The sequence below is a fragment of the Diadema antillarum genome, unplaced genomic scaffold (genome assembly GCF_040938485.1).
Source record: "Diadema antillarum isolate AM-2024a unplaced genomic scaffold, OU_Dant_1.0 scf00000196, whole genome shotgun sequence".
Lineage (NCBI taxonomy): Eukaryota > Metazoa > Echinodermata > Echinoidea > Diadematoida > Diadematidae > Diadema > Diadema antillarum.
In genome coordinates this window covers 2632168-2647840 of record NW_027271085.1, presented here as the reverse complement: position 1 = coordinate 2647840, position 15673 = coordinate 2632168, and the positions used below count along the sequence as shown (strand labels likewise).

General features: G+C 38.8%; 1 protein-coding gene across 1 annotated transcript in view; it reads left to right on the top strand.

Moving 5' to 3' along the window:
- LOC139723616 (plastin-3-like) overlaps nucleotides 1–15673 on the top strand; it is a 68069-nt gene extending 52396 nt beyond the window's left edge. The window contains exons 7-15 of the mRNA XM_071634845.1: nucleotides 1285–1429; nucleotides 3766–3908; nucleotides 4991–5056; nucleotides 5874–6000; nucleotides 7612–7700; nucleotides 8252–8447; nucleotides 9049–9158; nucleotides 10105–10260; nucleotides 11818–15673. Coding sequence (XP_071490946.1) covers nucleotides 1285–1429; nucleotides 3766–3908; nucleotides 4991–5056; nucleotides 5874–6000; nucleotides 7612–7700; nucleotides 8252–8447; nucleotides 9049–9158; nucleotides 10105–10260; nucleotides 11818–11997 — 1212 coding nt within the window. The 3' untranslated portion in view covers nucleotides 11998–15673. The remainder of the gene's footprint in view (nucleotides 1–1284; nucleotides 1430–3765; nucleotides 3909–4990; nucleotides 5057–5873; nucleotides 6001–7611; nucleotides 7701–8251; nucleotides 8448–9048; nucleotides 9159–10104; nucleotides 10261–11817) is intronic.

Sequence of the window (15673 nt, the reverse complement as noted above, 5' to 3'; positions counted from 1 at the left end):
AAAAAAAAATAAATAAAAATGATAATAAATAAATAAATAAATAAATGAATAAAAAATATGCGGTAGTCTTGCTATTTAATTTTTAAACAATATTGCTGTCGCATAAGATATTGAGAACAGATGACCACTTTCACCTCATCTTTGTACAAAGCCATTTCTGTTGCAGGCAGTGTGTTGTTTTGAAAGCATATTAAAAAAAAGGAAATTGTGTATTTGCTACTGGGGATTTTTTTTTTTTGGGGGGGGGGGTGGGTGGTGAAGAATCTTATTTCTTTTTCTTTCATATTGACGGCTACAAGAAGTGACACAAAGGAAGAATTCCTCCGGTACAATTCATCACACTCCTGAAATACTTTCGACACTGTTTTCAGTTTTGAAAATAACAAATTCTTCCCACTAATGATTTTGTCCCATGGTATACAGTAGCTACATTGTACAGTGTATGTATGTGCACATGTATACATGCGTGCACAGACTTAAGATTTATTAACCATATAGATGTAAAATATGTGTCAGCTGCTTTCACAGAGCTCTGTGATAAAGCATTATGTGTTTCTATAGTTATATCCCTGTTTATTATTATACCTATCACTGAAATACTGTCAAATTTATAGTCTGTCTTAACCTTTTCACCATCTGTGTGCTCTGAGTGCTGATTAGTGCAGTAAATCCATAGCGTAAACCCATTGTACACACTGTCCAAGGTTCATGGCACAGGAAGGGTGAAGTATGAAGACAGAATGACAGCAGTAATAAATCATATTCCCCAGTAGTCGATCTCAGGTTATTTGGACCTTCATATAAACATGAGAAGATTCTCTCTTTTTTTATTTTTCTGTATAAAAGATGACATTCATAAATCATCAGGTGCAACTGTACATTTGTAGTCTATAAGAAAAGAAACCCATCTGTTGTAATTCGCTTGAAATTGGCCATTTGGTCGACAAAATGACCGTTTCGTTAAAACAAAATTATCATTTCGTGGGCGATATGTTCATTTAGTTTAATACAAAATGTTGTCATTTCATTACAAAATAATCATTTCATCAACGAAATGACTGATTTTGTAATGAAATATTCCATGCGACACTTGGCACTCCATGGTTTTTGTCGATGGTTTAAACCATGGTTTCATTTGTACCACCTTCGTGAATTCGGGCCCTTGATTCATTTATACTGATATTGTTTTTGTCTGTTTTCTTTCTTTTCCTCTTTGCTTACCTCAGACCAGTCTCTAAAATCATTATTGTTGTTGTTTTTTTTTTCTTTAATTGCTGACCTCAGATTGGACTCTTTGCCAAGATTGATCTGCACAATGTGCCTGGCCTCATCCATCTCCTCCATGACGGAGAGGAGCTAGAGGACCTCCAGAAGCTCTCCCCTGAGGAGCTCCTCATCCGATGGGTCAACTACCACTTGGAGCAGTCCGGTCAGTGCCCTCACATTAACCTTCACACCTACTGATTCCTCTCCCCCCCCCCCCCCCATTTTTAAGGTTAACCAGTTAAGGACGGTTTGATTTTGCTACAACATAGACGCTTGCCCGAGTATACTCGGGACTCGTCCTCAATGGGTTGATAAGATCTCAGTGTTCAGAATAAATCTTGACAATATATTTGTGGAAATAGCTGCCATTCCCTGTATGTGCCCCTCAGCATAATTTCAGAAGGGGAGGGGGGGGGGGGGGGGGGGAGGAGGAGGCGGGGCAAAGTCCCCAAACTTATCTTTACAAATCTTCTTCTCTAGATCCCTATTAAAGTGATAATCAATGGCAGTGCTATGAGAAACCTGATTGGTTAGTAACCAGTTGTTCAAGTGTGTTTGGAACATCATGACCCCACTCCCCTTGTGACCCTCGAGGGACTCCAGAGCTTCCCAAAATAGGGATCATTTAAAACATTAAATACAAATACTCTGAATACATTTAACCCATTCCATACTGAACTCTGACATGCCCATAGACTTAATACGCAGGCCACCAGGTTCTTGTACGGAACGGGTTAATAGTGACTTTACTTTCAAGTTTTTTTATGGCAGATCTAGAGTTGGATCCACCAGGGCCAGGACCTTTTTGTTTTTTTAATTGGGGGCCAGTTTTCACGTGTTGATCATCTTTTTCTCCCCAAGTTTGCTGCCATTGTATGTCCTTGAATATTATTTGATATTGTACGAGCTGAAATTTTCGCGTACCGATATTTTCGCGAATTGCTACTTGGGGGACATTTTCGCGTGTTGTTAATTTCGCGGTTGCAAGGGTCTAATTGAAATTACTTATTCGCGTGTTATTTTTGCGTGTTATTTTCGCGGTTCAAAGGCGATTCGCGAAATTCGTGAAAATAAAACCACCGCGAAAACTTCAGCTCATACAGTAGTCTGCAAGAATGCAAGGAAGGTGAACTTTTATGATACTGTACACGTAGATATTTAAGCATGAGACCTCTGGGTTATTAACCATTTCTGTGTCAGTGACTCACATTTGCCTAAATTTCACCCACAAACCTGTTGGCAGGGCATTTATGATGTCACAAGCAGAGGGTTAATGATGTTTTAGTGTCACCATCACTCGATAGGAAGACTGCAATACATAATAGGTGGCATCATTGTAGGACAGCAGCATAAGGTAAAATGTGACGCATCATCGCAAAAGCCATATATAGTGCCGAGAGAATGATTTATTGGTTTTTGCCAGATCTGAATTCAGTAGATGCTAAGCTTTAAATTGATATATAATTCGCCCTACACTGTGTACCTAATTACATGACAACTATCTATTAAAAAGAAAATGAATGAAACATTTAGAGAAGGTAATATTGCCAAAGTTGGCTCTATGTATCTTTCCTTCCTTTTTACAATGATCTGCGGCTTTTATGCAGGTAGTTGGATGAAGCACCACACAAAGAAAAAAAAAAATCAACATGTTTTAATTTTTGTGGAAAACGGAAGAGCAGTGTGCCTTACTGCTTCCAAAAGCTAGGGGAATGATACATCCTCAACGTATGTCGGGGAGAAGTGGAAGGAATGTGTAAATTCTTATTTTTTTTTTTTACCTCCGCCAAGGGAGGAGGTTATGTTTTCATTACCATTGGTTTGTTTGTTAGTTAGTTAGTTTGTCTGTGTGCAAAATAACTCAAAAAGTAGTTTAATAACGAATTTGGATGAAACTTGCAGGAAAGGTTTAGAATGATACAAATACTGTACATTGTAACAGATTATTAAATTTTGGTAGTGATCCGAGAATTTTGGGGGAATTTATTAAGGATTTTTTTAATATTTTGGCAAGTAGGGTCAATGAACTTGGGAGGTCAGGCTGCGCGTATTTGAGGTTTGCATGCGCGCGCTAAAGTGCGTGCTCTAGTTTCTGCTAGGGGGAGGCGCGCCGCGCAGCTGAGGGTTTATGACGTGACAAAGGCTGATCTCTATGGAAGAGCCCAAATAGCTTTTCCACAGTGGTGGAGAGGAGAAAAATTTCTTTGGAAAGAGCAAGATCATCTGTGAAAAGTAGCCGCTCGGCGGAGGTCTGTGCTCTTAGAGTGCTATTCTAGTTTTTAAATGTAACTAGGCTGGAGGGATTGGTATGGAGGTAGGCAAAGTGGAATGTTGTGCGAGTATACATCATATGAAAGAGTCTGAAGCACCACAATCCTGTGTTTTCTGTTCCACTGAATCATCCATAGGCGTTTAATTAGGATATTAGATTGTTGGTGAAGTATGGATTATCTGTTTTATATAGTAACCTTTGACATTCATGTGGTCTTTCGATATCAGGGTCCCCACGCCGCATCAAGGACTTCTCCGGCGACATCAAGGACTCTGAAGTGTATGACATCCTCCTCAGGCAGATATGTCCCAGTGAGATTGCTCTTCAACGTTTCGATATCAAGCAGGTATTGGTCACCCCTAATTTATCGGTTGTTGTAATCGTGTTTGTCTGTCCGTTTGTGTGTTTATTTGTATGTTTTCTGTGTATATTCATTTTAACGTAAATAAAAAAAAACCTGTATGTGCTTGGCACTAATAGCTGCAACTTGTTCATCAACATTGATTGATTTTGATTGATTTCTGAATTTCTTTTTCATACATAAATCAAATACAAAGTCAAAAGTTAGATGATTCCTTCAAACTTGACCTTAAAAGTTGGCCAGCCCAGTCAGGAGTTACATTGTGTCTTTAATAGTCCAATAGGAAGACCATGGTGATTGTGGTGATTATTAGGGATATTCGAAATGTTATACCGGTAGCTGGCATGTCATTACAAAAAGCATTTAATATAAAAACACTAAGTTGTACATGTGGGATGTTTTCTTCCAAATGATCAGGAACAGTTACTTATTGGGAAAGCTGATCACTTCATTAGAAGATTGGCTCGCCCTTGTCAAATCAAGAGGATGGTCTGCTTTAATATTGTTTCATAGTGCATACACTGTAGCTTTTGTACATGTACGTAGCACACTCTGTCCATGTGTGTACACACACATGTACTGCATGCAGTGCCGGCTGGAATGCCATGTAGAAAATAGACAAGACTTTTTTGGAGTTGCTTTGAGCTGTAAAATCTTCAAACATGATCATGCAGGTTAAAGCAAATCTTTACCTGGCAATAACAGGACATTCAGTTTATAACTGTGGTTTTCTTTATTTGGAAGTCGCAAGATTTTAATATCTGGTTTCACAGTATTTCATGTGATTTGATCTCATTTTTTCACCAAGTGCATTTATTGTACATGCATTTGATACACACAAATAATTATGCACATGGTTTGTACAAATTGTGTACATACATTTTGTGTGGATCGTCATAAGCTATCAAAAGCTTGACGGGAATGTTTGTATTTTTTTCTCTCTTTCTCCCTCTTTCTGTCTCTCTCTCTCTCTCTCTCTGCCTCTCTGTCTTTTTCTGTCCCTCCTCGTAACTCTGTTTTTTTGTCTTACTATTTCTGTCTTTATTTTCTGTTTTTCTTTCATTTTCTTTCTCCAGCAATCAAATATGGAGAGGCGGGCAGAGCTGGTGTTGGGAAATGCTGACCTTCTCGGCTGCAAGGCGTTTGTCACACCCAAGGTAAGTTAGTCACAGCTATCACCAAGGTACGTTAGTCACAGCCAAGGTACGTTAGCCACAGCCAAGGTACGTTAGTCACAGCCTAGGTACATTAGCCACAGCCAAGGTACGTTAGTCACATCCAAGATATGTTAGTCACAGCCAAGATATGTTAGTCACAGCCAAGGTATATTAGTCATATCCAAGGTACGTTAGTCACAGCCAAAGTATATTAGTCACAGCTAAGGTACGTTAGTCCACAGCCAATGTGTGTTAGTCACAGCTAAGGTACATTAGTCACAGCCAATGTCTGTTAGTCACAGCTAAGGTACGTTAGTCACAGCCAATGTGTGTTAGTCACAGCCAAGGATCGTTAGCCACAGCCAAGGTATGTTAGTCACATCCAAGGTACTTTAGTCACAGCCAAGGTACGTTAGTCACAGCCGAGGTACGTTAGTCACAGCCAAGGTACGTTAGTCACAGCTAAGATACGTTAGTCACAGCCAAGGTATGTTAGTCACAGCTAAGATACTTTAGTCACAGCCAAGGTACCTTGGTCACCATACATTGTACAGTCAAACCTACTACAGTGACCACCTGTCTGTACCAATCATCTACCGATTTCAACCACTTTATTCCCTTCGAACACGGTGCTACTAGTAACAGTAATAGTTTTCATTTCCTTTCATTCCTTTATTTAAGCACAACACATACTTCAGTCCGGAGACTGTTCTTCCGCAGGTCCATGTGGATATAAAATACAACATAAATGTATCAGAAATAAAAAAAAATAATGATAAAAAGAAATGAAATAATAATTAAACATTTTTCATTGTAGGACATCGTTGCAGGAAATTCCAAGCTGAACATGGCCTTCGTGGCAAATCTCTTCAACCACCACCCCGGTTTGGAGCCTCCAGGAGAGATTGAGTACGAGGAGGTTGAGGAGACGAGGGAAGAGAAGAGTAAGTACTGCATCCCAACTTGTTACCATGGAGACCAGGCCCCATGGAAGACTAGTGGTCTCTATGTTGCCAGTTCTAATAATGGGCTATCCACTGCATTTTTTTTTTCTTGTTTTTTTGTGTGTTATTTTCTCAATATCTTATTGTATTGAATTTGATTGAATGATGGGGTATCCATTGCATTTTTTGTTTTTGTTTTTTCATATTCTCATTATTTTATTATATTGAATTTGATTTTTGCTACCATAATAAAAACGACACCAAAGAACCCTGATGAGATGTTTCAGAGTTTTCATCTATTCACTAGTTAAAGGGGATGGCTAGTAACTGATCAGTGGGAATGCTGGAGGATGATTGTTCCAATCCTTGTGGGATTCATTTAAGAGTACATTGAATTGTATATATCTACTGTTGTGTGAAAAATTATTTGCTTCAGAATGGTCTCATATTCAAGTGATGTGCAGTTTAATGTTTCCAGGTTAGTGTGCCTGGTCAGTGACGGGGCATTAATCTGCACATTACTTGAATATGAGACCATTCTGAAGCAAATAATTTTCACACAACAGTAGATATATAATGTACTCTTAAATCAATCCAACAAGGATTGGAACAATCATCCCCGCAGCATCCCCACAGCATTCCCACTGATTCCCACTGATCGGTAACTGGCCATCCCCTTTAACGCTTAAAAAGTTTTCATGTGCCTTTGGCACGTAGCTATTAACTTGACAAGCTTTTTTTTTCATCAGCATTGTGTAGTCCCTCCAATAATTGACCTGTGTGTAGATTACCTAGCCCACTTTATAGACCGATTCGGGTTTGTTGAGGGCAGCAGACAATTTGTGGCACTGGGCGCAGCCATGAGCTCATTTGGAGGTGTCTTAGCCGACCCCCCCCCCTCCTCTCCCCCACCCCCGGGCAACATGTTTATCATGCACTTGTAACAAAGGTTCGCGCACTAAGCAAGCATTCGCGCACTAAGTACGGGACGCCCATTGGCTATTAGAAAAGCAACCATGCATCAGTTTTTCATTCCACGCGCGGAAGGGGTTGGGGAAGAGGGGAGGGGGGGGGGGGTCGGCTAAGACACCTCGGTAATGACGCTGCCCATGCCAAAAATACACATAGCGCGTCACAGAATCGGTTTATAGATTTATTATGAAAGGAGAACGGTCATGATGTGACACAATAAGCCAGTTCATAGTTAGCACTAGTTTGCAATGACCTTTCCAACCACGCACTTTGCAAGACATGATATAGTTTTCAAGAAGAGCAGTTGAAAACAGCCGTGCAGAAAGTAGTAAATGCTGATACCTCTATTCCACACAGAGATTTTTTCTCATCGGTCAATTCAATCGGAAGCAAAATTGTGCCTTCTGGACACCTACCAAAATGCATCGGATCGCAGTCTGATGAATCTGACTTGTTCAGTCGACTATTGGGTCATTTTCTTTTTCTTCTTATATGTCTTTCTTTTCCACTTCTTCTTCATTTTTCTTCTTCTTTTCCCTTTTTCTTTTGTTGGGCTAGTAATGCACTCCGTGCTAGCTTTTATATGGAATGACATGGGTGGATGATAATGTTGTCAAATGTCTGTATGTTTGATTGCAGCATTCCGAAACTGGATGAATAGTTTGAACGTCAAACCTCACGTCAACTATCTGTACTCGGACCTGTGCAACGGGCTAGTCTTGCTACAGGTGGGGCTCACTCAACTTTACTTTGATTCTCTTCTTTCTGCTAAGGAGAGCATGTTCATTTTGTAGGTTCCTTTATCTCTCTTTCGTCATGAAAAAGAAAAATAAATCCAGAAAATATATAATTATACAATGTATCTTGATATGTGTATGTTTGATTTTTTAATGTGATAAGTTGACCTTCTGACCTATTGACCTTAAATGATTGACATCTGCTAGCCTGGGATGGTGAATTCCTTGACCTTTGACCGTATGATATATTTGATTGAGGTCTGCTTGCCTTAGATAGTGAACTGTGACTGTGTGATTCTTTAGCCTTTTGACTTTTGACCTTTGACCTTTGTTAATGTTTTATAGTTGATTGACATCTGCTAACCTGGGATGGTGCAGTTAGATTGTATGATTGCATCATTGCCCTTTGATTGCCCTTTTATTGTATAATACAATTTCATTTGATTGAGGTCTGCTGTCCTTGGATGATGAACTGGGACTATACTTTACTGTACTTAGCCTTTTGACCTTTTGACCCTTTGACCTCATTGACCCTTTTATAGTTGATTGATATCTGCTCGCCGGGGATGGTGAACTGGGACAAGGTGAATCAGGGCGAGAAGCTGAAGAAGATGGGCGGCAACATGAAGAAGGTGGAGAACTGCAACTACTGCATCGAGCTCGGCCGCCAGATGAAGTTCTCCCTGGTCGGTATCGGGGGCAAGGACATCAATGACGGCAACGACAAGCTGACCCTCGGTATGTTAGAGAAAGAGGGAGAGAGAGAGAGAGGGAGATAGAGTTGGCTTATACTTCATTTATACACAAAGGTGGGCTCAGGAGCACTCCTGAAGATTTTCAACTTATGCTCCATTGAGTCTATTCATACAGAGAATCACCGCTCGCAGATTGCCAATTAAAAACAAAATAAAACAAGTATATCATTATACATATACAATTTTCACTTGTAGCGGGCATTGTACTTTATGTTAATGAGGGGTAATATTATTTCCCCTGCTTTCTGAAAGAGCTATTTAATACTGTATACGCCATATATTTCACGAGTCTACATTTTTGCGAATCGGAAGATGCTTTCGCGAGTGGTTAATTCACGATCGTGGAGTCTCGTGTACTAAAAGGAGAAGTGTACACGTGTACGTCACATTCATATCGGGATTAGAGTCAATATTTTTGGGTGTCTTTAATTTCGCAAATAGCACCTGACTTGCGAAAATAAAAACCTCGCGAATAATAGTCAAAAGTGCTCTTTCCTTTAAATATGCGAGAAAAGTGCAAGCATGCTTTTATCAAAAAGTGAAAAGAATGGTGATGACAGCGGTCGATATTTCCTTCCATCCAGCCCTGGTGTGGCAGCTGATGAGGGCCTACACACTCCGCATGTTGCAGAACATCAGCGGCTCTGAGAAGGCCGTCACCGATGCAGAGATTGTGGACTGGGCCAACCAAAAGGTACATTTATTGGATTCTCCACATGAATCTGACTCCCATTTCATTAAAAAGGGCCCCCTGGAAAACAGTACTTAATTACTGACGGCGCCACCCGTATTAATGAAATGAAATAATAATAAGTTGATATGATAGCAACTCTTGCTAGAATGGCAGTTGTCATGGTAACGACAAGAATCCAGCTTTCTGATTAGCTGTTGCTGTGGGAAGTTGCCATTACAGCAAGAGTTGCTATCCTATAAAACATCTTTTATGAAATGGGGCCCGGTGGGGTTACAAAACATGTAGCTGTGTCAAGTATGTCTTGCTTTTTATAGACAAACAAGATGAAATGACAGCATCAAAATATGAGAAAGAAGAAGAAAAAAAATGGTATGTTGTACAAATGAATGTGCCGGTGATGGGAACTTTTTATGGACATCTTCAGGTATGGATATAGACAAGTATTGTGAAAGTGGAAATTTCGGCATGAGTGATTTTTCATGCACGGGTGAGAAGATGAATTTAGCGTGTTTCAATTCCGTGGAATCAAAATTTAAAATGTGACCGCCCAGCTTGGAACCAATAAAAAAAGGAAGCGAAATGTTAACTTTTCTACATAGATTCGCTTAAAAGTGTAAGCTCTAAGCTTTTTTTGATACTTGTTCAAATAGGACCATCTCAACCCATTCAAAAAATGTTTAAAAGATGTAAAGTTAGGGTAACTTTAAAGGTTCCATCATATTTCGTTTAGCATTCTCAGATTCCACCTTTCATGGGTCAACCACTATGGTCTATATGTTTGCAATATTCTATCATGCCTCCTGGCTGGATATCATGTATTATTTCATTTTGCTGCATGTATATTTGATGTATATTTTGTTTTCACAGAGAAATATGAAAATGAATTGAATTGAATTGAATTTCCTTTTCCGTCATTCTGCTTGATTTCTGCCCCTGGTGAGAACAGCTTGAGCAAGCAGGCAAGGACTCGCGCATCAAGTCCTTCCAAGATCCGGTGATCGGCAACGGCCGTGTCATCATGGACCTCGTGGACGCCATCTCTCCTGGCAGCATCAACTACGACCTCTACATCGACCCCAACGAGGGAGCCGAGGATGATGACGTACGTTTGAATGATCCCTCCCTCCTCCCCCCTCCCCCTCACTCCACTCTTACAACTCCACCCTTAGAACTCCACTCAATTCAGTTCAATTCAATAGTTTATTTATTTCCATCTTCAAAAAGAAAAGAAAAAGAAAGAGAGAGAACATGATTCAAAGCGGTACAAGTCGTCGGTTTGTCTTTCATTCGTCTGATAAGGGCAGTTTTTTTTTTTTTTTTCAAATACAATATAAAGTATATGCACGAATGATGTCATTAAAAAAAAAGATACAATGCACTTTGTCATGGCAACAAAATAGTCAAGAATCATAGCGATGGAAAACAGTGTTCTACTATTCAAAAAGCCAAACTTCTAAGACGTGGAACACTGGAACAAAAAAAATAATAAATTGATTAATAAAAAAAAAATAAAAATAAAAAAAAGTATGACAGCACCAATTTATTATACCAATAAGATATATTCATATTAAATTCTTCTTTATAGTAGTGTGCATTTCCTCATTGAGTCCACCTATAATTCCGCCTATATCACCCCTTCCTTGCAACCCCACCCTCACAACCCCATCCTTCAATTGCCATCCCTGGAAACCCGTACTTTTCCTCCCTTACAACCAAAGATAGTAGAGTTAAGAAGATAGAAAGGCGTGTGATAAAAATGGAAACAAAATGGCTACGCTACATGACGATACAAAAGAGAGCTAAGTACAAACTCAGTACACCTAGGAACATCATTCATTTCCAAAGGTAGTGGTATATTTATCATCTTTAAAAAGATTTTAAAATTATAGTCGTAGCTTTTTTTCAGTTAAGGGGATTATTTTAAAGAACGAAATTTTAAAGTAATTAAGATTATTTTGTGGATGTAAAAATTTGGCAACAACATGATCTAAAAATAGAGTTCAGGCTACACTCCCTCAAAGACGCTTGATAAACAACTACAACAACTTCAAAGACAGCGCGTCTCAGGCAAAGACGCACATCACCTGAGACGCGCTGTCTTTGAAGTTGTTGTTTATCAAGGGTCTTTGAGTGGTCTCTAGTGATGTGAGTAATATGCTTGAGGACCGCACGCTGTCCATTTGTTTTGTACAGGATTAGCGCGCACTTTCCTGTCTTTTCAGTGAAGCGTCTTTGCTTTTAATACAACCCTGCTCTTTGATACAACCCCACTCCTTTAAAGGATGGTATATTCTCGGTTGAGATGGTGATTCATGTGTACATGGTAACTTTTTGCAAGGTGATTAGAAACCAATTTGAAAAAAATGAAGTATTAAAGAGCGTAGCTTGCAATATTCTACGAGGAATTCAAAGTTTATATGATGAAAATTGGATTGATATTGCTGAGATATCCAAAAAACGAAGAGGAACTAATAAAAAGGTTGGGCCCACTGTTTTGCTAGAACCAATTTGCTTTCCTTTGTGTTTGGATTATGTATCTCAACCGTTTCAAAAATGTTTCTAGTCGGTTCCTCTTTGGCTGTACCTGATTTTGATACGTGATTGATTGTGTTTTCTAATCATCTCCTATCCCCCCCCCCCCCACCCACCCCCCATGCAGCAAGTGTACCAGAATCGGCTGCAGAATGCCCAGTACACCATCTCCATCGCCCGCAAGCGGGGCGCCATGGTCTACGCCCTCCCCGAGGACATCGTGGAAGTCAAGCCCAAGATGGTCATGACGATCTTCGCCTGTCTCATGGCGCTCGCCCTGGGCACGGAGAGAGAAAACTCAAAATAGATGGTGACCGTAAGATGGATCCTCCAATACCGGTGGGGAAATAAAAAATGTAAGCCTTTTGCAAGAAAACAACCAAAAAGACTTATACTACATTATGATGTTTGTACAATGCTATTATAATCATGCACTAAATTTACACCTTTTTTTCCTCTTTATTTTCTTTTGTAAGGGTTATAGAATGTGTACAGCTGTAGTTGCACAATATTTTGTTGCTATAAACTCACAAATTAATAACCGCGAGGAAATGGCATGGAATTTGGATACGTTTTCCATTCTCTTCTTGTACATGGAGAATTTTTGCATATGTACAGAATGTATTTTGAGATACCATGTAGTTGTCCATTGTATCTTTTGGTTTTCCCTTACCCTAGTAGAATACAGTGGGTATGGGTGAAGTCAGTTTTATGTGGCTACGTGCTTGCATCCAAATGCAACTACACTGTACGTGTATGCTGAATATCTGTCAACATGTAAAAGGTATTGAGTGGCATTAATGCCAAAGGGTCAGATCATTCAACAGGAAGTCTATTTTTTGAAGTGATCAATATCAATGCAAAAAATATGTACTCAGTATAACTTAAGGTGTTTTGTTGATAGTTACTGTCATTTCAAATATCATCCATAGAGAGGTGTAGAGGTAATGTGAATAAGAGAAAGTTGTTTATGTTACAAAGATACAAAAGTCACATTGTATAGTTATATTTTCGTGCAGGATGATGCGTATGTTTCAAGGCATGCATATAGTGTCGTATATATGTCGTATGGAAGAACCAGGGTTTGTGTTGCAAAAATAAAAGCGAGCTGACATTTTGATTTAATATTTCATGTTATTTTTTTTTTTTTCATTGTAGATTCTACATCTCTGTATGAATATTGTTTTACAACATGTGTGGAAAAAAAGATGATTACTTGTTTTCTGATGTCGATGCCATTCCCACAAAGATGTATCATTCTAGTCAATTTTGCAGTGAAATGCATGTTATCTGGGTCCATAATCATAAGTGGCGCATTCTTATCCGCGTCTATAATATTGGTGTGTGTGGGTGTGCGCGCGTGTGTGTTCCTCTTTACCCAGCACAATATGCCTGTATGATATATCCTTTTTAAGTAAATAGCCCTCAAATGCCGAGTGTAATATTAACCTGTTGAGGAGAGATTGATTTTGCTACAACACGCATTTTCCCATAAACACCTGCCCGAGTAGACTTGGGACTCGTCTTCAACGGGTTAAGAAACAAAACCTGTTATATCTGGACAAGTTATCTGCAAGTCCTATCTATTTCTGAGTGTGTAAGTTGCGACTTTCCCTCTGATTAAACAGCTTAAGTCGAGACAAAGTCTTTTGGGAATTGTTTCTAAATGTTCTAAATATTTATGTGATAGAAGGGAATATGCTGTTATGTCTACAGACTGGTGAAAGGGTCTTTGCTACTTTCAACAATGTATTAGGAAACAGCTCTTTTTTGTTGCTGTTGTTGTTGGGCCTTACATTGGAATCCTTTTCATGATTTCAAAATTTACATTGATACAGGGCAGGCTTGATTTTGTGCACAGCATCACTATATAACCTTACTAATATGGCAGCATAGTGTGTACAGTTGGAGTCAATATGAATATTGTGTAACTTTGAACAGTATTTAGACACCGCTGGAGGTATAGACTACTTAGTCTTTCATGTTTTATGGTAATGTAATTATCACTCTCAACTTGTTCGGGTTCACATCCCATGCTCTGTTTGGTATAAAACACAAAGGCATTCACAGGTCTGACTGTGTCTAGTAGAATGGCTGTGATAGTCTTCTCGCCACACTGTAATACAGATGGTAGAAACTTTACTGCATTTGTAGCTCTTACACTTATGTAGGTTGTATGAATCAATTTATTTAGATCGACCCGTTCTGTAAAGAGCAAATGAAAATATTTCTAGTTTATTTTTCTTCTTCTATGAGTGATTTAGGTAAATTGCTCAAAGCATTGATTGAAGTTGGTAATGCATGTTGCCTACTATTGTCATGATTATGAGAAAAATGTGATGTAAATCGAGGTAAATTAGAGCCAAATCATGCTTCATGATTTTGTTTTCTACGCAAGGGTACGCATTGAAAACCATTCCCACCATACACACACATTCCTCAGTCAATCTCTATTTTAGCTCAACATGTTTTCACTTAGTATCTTTCATCACAAGAAGTGCCACACCATAGCCTGCTATTACAAATGTTCTTTCATTTTTTTAATCTTTACTGAAACGTTTGTAAACTATCGACGTTGCTATCATTCCTGTTTAATTTTTTTAATCAGTATCCAGCTTCCCATAGCAAACTGGATCTCTTACTGATGTCTGTTTCATTTAAGACATTCCTGCTTATACCAGAGTTTATATTTAATGTTTACTTTACTACATTAAATCAGCTTGGCATGGAAAGTTTGTGTTCAGATTTGACCGCTTCATTCCAATCCCAGAGTCGTGGCTGAGATGGGTTTTGTGTACTACAATGTACAGGTGTATGTGCCGTTGATTGTTTAAAGATAGAGTCAGCATTAATAATGTCACATGGATTACGAAATGACACATGCATACTACAACAGTTATATATTGCAGTTGCTTAGGAACACTGTGGCTTGACCGTTAAAGAAGGAGGAAGATATGCTACAGGCTTGTGACGATTTGATGGTACAACGATAATGAATAATGGTGGTACAAGAAACAAAGTTTCAAGTTGTCAGGTCCAAGCAATACAACAGGGTATTGGAAAAAAAGTTCCATGGAAAGTGTTAGAAAGTTTTCGTATCATGTTTCAAGCAGCTTTGTCAGATGAGTAGTTGATACTTTTCTTATACTATCTATGTATGCTGTGTTTGTACACTACATACGTGCATGTGGCCTTGTTATTGTGTCTACGCATTTGTGTGTTTTGGGATTTTTCTGTTTTGTTTTTTGTTTTTTGTTCTTTGTTTTTCACAGAAATTATCAAAAATGTCTTTGCCTTTCTGACAGTTACTTATTGTAACCAACCATACTGCTTTCACATTTCCTGAATACATACTCTCGTGGAGAATTCCTGCCATGCTTGTATTGTGGTACACGTAGGCATTTAAAGAACCTTTTCCCAATCATAGACCCAATGTGCACATTGTGCATAACTGGTTTCAGTAGGTATGTCAGACACATAACAGCTTGTGTTTCTGAAGGCTATTCATGTTGTACAACACCCTCTCTTATCACTAACTGAACATGTCCCAACCCATACAAATGAGTTGATGATATGGAGGGTTTAAGGACGCTTTGCTTGTATATATTTTGTTTTTACTTTCGGGTAGAGGAATTCACAAGATTTAACTCTGCAAAATCATGAAAAAAAGTATGTCAACGTCACTTCATATTTCTCGTTCCTTGGTATCATGTGTTCCTTGAATATATCTGTCACCCTCTCATTCCGCCATAATGTCAGACTGCGCAACAGACAATCAGATATTAAGGAATCTCTGTCTAATGCTGCAAACTTTGGAAAAAGATTGATTCAGATTTGTTAAACCTGGATGTTTGGCATTAACCAGAATTGATGGCATGGTAATTGACCAATTAATCTTTGCCAGAACATTGAGGATCTTCATGTTTTGTTCTCTTTTTGACAATATGTTTAAAGTTCCTTCATTCTGTAAACCTTACTTGCAA